The sequence below is a fragment of the Triticum urartu genome, chromosome 1 (assembly GCF_003073215.2).
Source record: "Triticum urartu cultivar G1812 chromosome 1, Tu2.1, whole genome shotgun sequence".
In the NCBI taxonomy this organism is placed as follows: Eukaryota; Viridiplantae; Streptophyta; class Magnoliopsida; order Poales; family Poaceae; genus Triticum; species Triticum urartu.
In genome coordinates this window covers 318,801,118-318,804,058 of record NC_053022.1, presented here as the reverse complement: position 1 = coordinate 318,804,058, position 2,941 = coordinate 318,801,118, and the positions used below count along the sequence as shown (strand labels likewise).

General features: G+C 51.1%; 1 protein-coding gene across 1 annotated transcript; it reads left to right on the top strand.

Moving 5' to 3' along the window:
- The first annotated feature begins 1,650 nt into the window (after positions 1-1,650).
- Positions 1,651-2,585, top strand: LOC125532957. Its single transcript, XM_048696798.1, has one exon. It carries the CDS (start codon positions 1,702-1,704, stop codon positions 2,506-2,508), a length of 807 nt encoding a protein of 268 aa, XP_048552755.1. The 5' UTR covers positions 1,651-1,701; the 3' UTR covers positions 2,509-2,585.
- The last annotated feature ends 356 nt before the right edge of the window (positions 2,586-2,941 follow it).

Below are 2,941 nucleotides of genomic sequence, written 5' to 3'. Positions count from 1 at the left end.
GAATTTGGTAAGATCGGCCGCTTTAGAAATCACTAAAAGAAACGCGGGATACATAGACCAAGAGATGATCCATTATACATTTTTCTAGGGGTAGCATCAAGTTTTATTCTTAAAATCCACGTCATATGGGATACAAAAAGGATCATGGGTTTGACCAATCAGACGTGTCGCTCCTGAACAAGAGCATGCGGAAACTTGGCTAACCTATCGACGTCGTTATTAGAAGCTTGATCTTTAAAGGAAAAAGTACAATTAAACATTTGAGACCTCCTATTAATCTCACTAGTGATGTTCACATATACTCTATACCTTTCTTTCTCTATATCCTTGACAATCTGCTTCGAACTGGAGCAACGATTTTTTTTTAAGAAAAGATTCTCTGCGAGAGATAAAGCCTCTCGACAAACAATAGCTTTCAATGTAGCTGCATCATTTATGCCATGAATTACCAATGAGGAACTGCCCATATAATTTCCCTTTGCATCTCGGCATACAGCCACCGCCGAGCCCCTCACCTGACTCCTTGCCATGGCTGCGTCCACATGTATTTTCATGAAACCTGATGGAGGTGGCTTCGGTCTCACCCTTGCTCTACCCGCTACCACATTGGTTGGGGTGCTCCTCGGCTGATCCATATTCAATTCATCAATAAATCTGCAGATAAATAGATGTGTGGCCGATGTATTGCTTAAAATAAGCACATCGGACTAGACCGAGGCAGCCTCAAAGAGGTTCCGGTTTCGGCCGTCAAAACAGAGCCCCTTCGAGCCGGAATGTCTCAGTTTTTTTTTTTGAGGAATACTATTTTTTGAGAATGAGAAATACTTTCTCTGTAAAGAAATATAAGATCGTTTTTAGTGATCTAAACACTATTATATTTCTTTACAAAGGGAGGACTACTCATCAAAATATAAGATCTTTTTTAGGATAAAATATAAAATATAAGATTTTTCTAAGACTAAACTAGTCTAAAAAGCTTCTTACATTTTGATACGAAGGAAGTGATTACATATACTAAGATCACGGAACCTGGTATTTCTCAAAAAAGAAAAAAAAACTGGAATGTCTCGGGCGATCCGATGACTATGTTATCAATCATTGTGCATGTCTTTGATGTATTGCTTAAAAGAACAGCACATATGCTTAGTACCGAGCCAGCCGCAGGTTCTGGTTTCGGCCGTCAAAACAGAGGCCCTTCAACCTGGAATGTCTGGGGCGATCCGATGACTGGAGCGAGGTTGACAGTTCACTCCCACCCCTATCATCGTACGGATCTTGGTGACTCAAGCAACCTTGACAGTTCATTCCCACCTTATCATTGAACCAATCTTGTCAACGCAAACCTACTTCACGAGAATATGATAGTACTACGTCCAGAGTACGTGTGTATGCAAAGCTGTTCCGTACCGAGATCTGTGTGGCAGAGTCAAATCCGGAGTACGTGCGTACGGCGTACCACTACCACGGAGTAGTTTTGCCCCCCGCGCCGCAGTACAGAAAACAGCAGCCCAGCGCTGCGCCAGCTCCCACATGGACGAAAAGCTTTTCCGTCGACGCCGCAAGTTGCGGCAAACCACGGCGCCCTGGCGGGCGGGCACCGCCATATAAGCTCATGTCCTTGTCCCCTCGATTCCACATTTCCACCCAGCATCGCGCCAAGAAAACCAACGTGCAACCGCTGCTGATACTCGTCACAGTCACATGATGCACTTCACACTCGGAGGCGCCGCGGGGAAGAGGAAGGCCGCGCACGCCCGGTCGGCGAGCCATCCGTGCCACTGCCAGTGCCACCCCGTCCACACGCGCCTCGACGCCGGCGTCCGCGCGCTCATGGCGTGGTCGGCCTCCGCCGCGGACGGGCCGTCGGGGCTCGCGCACGTGGAGGCCGTCCTGGCCGTGCTCGGCGAGTTCCTCGCGCTGCCGCAGGCCGCGGCGGCCCTCCGCGACGACGCGGCCGCCTGCGACCGGTTCCTCACGCTCGCCGACGCGTACGGCTCGTTCGAGCAGGCGCTGCTCGCGCTCAAGCAGAGCGTCGCGCAGCTGCGGGCGGGCGTCCGGCTCGGGGACGGCGTGATGGTCGCCGCGTCGCTCCCGGCACGCAGGCGCGCAGAGAAGGAGCTGTGCGGCCTCGCCGCCGCGATGCGGCACGCCTCGAGGCACGTCATGCTGGCGCCGGCGGATGCCGCGGACGGTGAGGTCACCGGCGTGGTGGCGGAGGCGGCCGCGGCCACGGCGTCGGCGTCGGAGGCCATCTTCCTGTGGTGTGCGGCAATGTCCCCGGACGTATCGGCGCTGGTCCAGACGGTGCCCGTGAACGCGTGGCTGGCGAGGCTGCGGGTCGTGCCTGTGGCCAAGAAGGCAGTGTCACTGCCGGAGACGGCGACGCTGGCGGCGGCGTTGGAGAGGCTTGAGGAACGCATTGGCGAGCTCGAGAGCGGGAGCGAGAAGGTGTTCAGTAGCCTGCTTCAGGCTAGAGTTTCACTCCTGAACATCCATAATACCTTGTAGCCAAAGATTTTAGAGAGCATAGTGAATCTGTACGTAGCGTTGCACAGTGTTACACGTTGTTTCAGTTGGCATTCTCATCAACTTATGCTTGCTGCACAATTATTTACCTTCATTTACTCGTTGAGATCTGCTCTAAAAAGAACAAGCAAAGTTCCACGATGGCTCAGAAAGAACGTACGATAAGGAGACTATTTTTATTGGGCAATCGTCTCAAATTTTCTTTAACCTAACTCACTCTTCAGTTTTCCATTATTAACATATAACCACCTCATTTAAACCTCGCTCTACACGCAACCTATCTTTTTTCTCATTCGATCCAAAAGTGGATCGGGTTCTCTTATCAGAGATAACGGAACAACAAAACAAAGGACATCCCACCGCTCATCTTTGAGGCCTTCAAAAGGAAGAAGTGGAAGGTGTAGCAATCAATGCA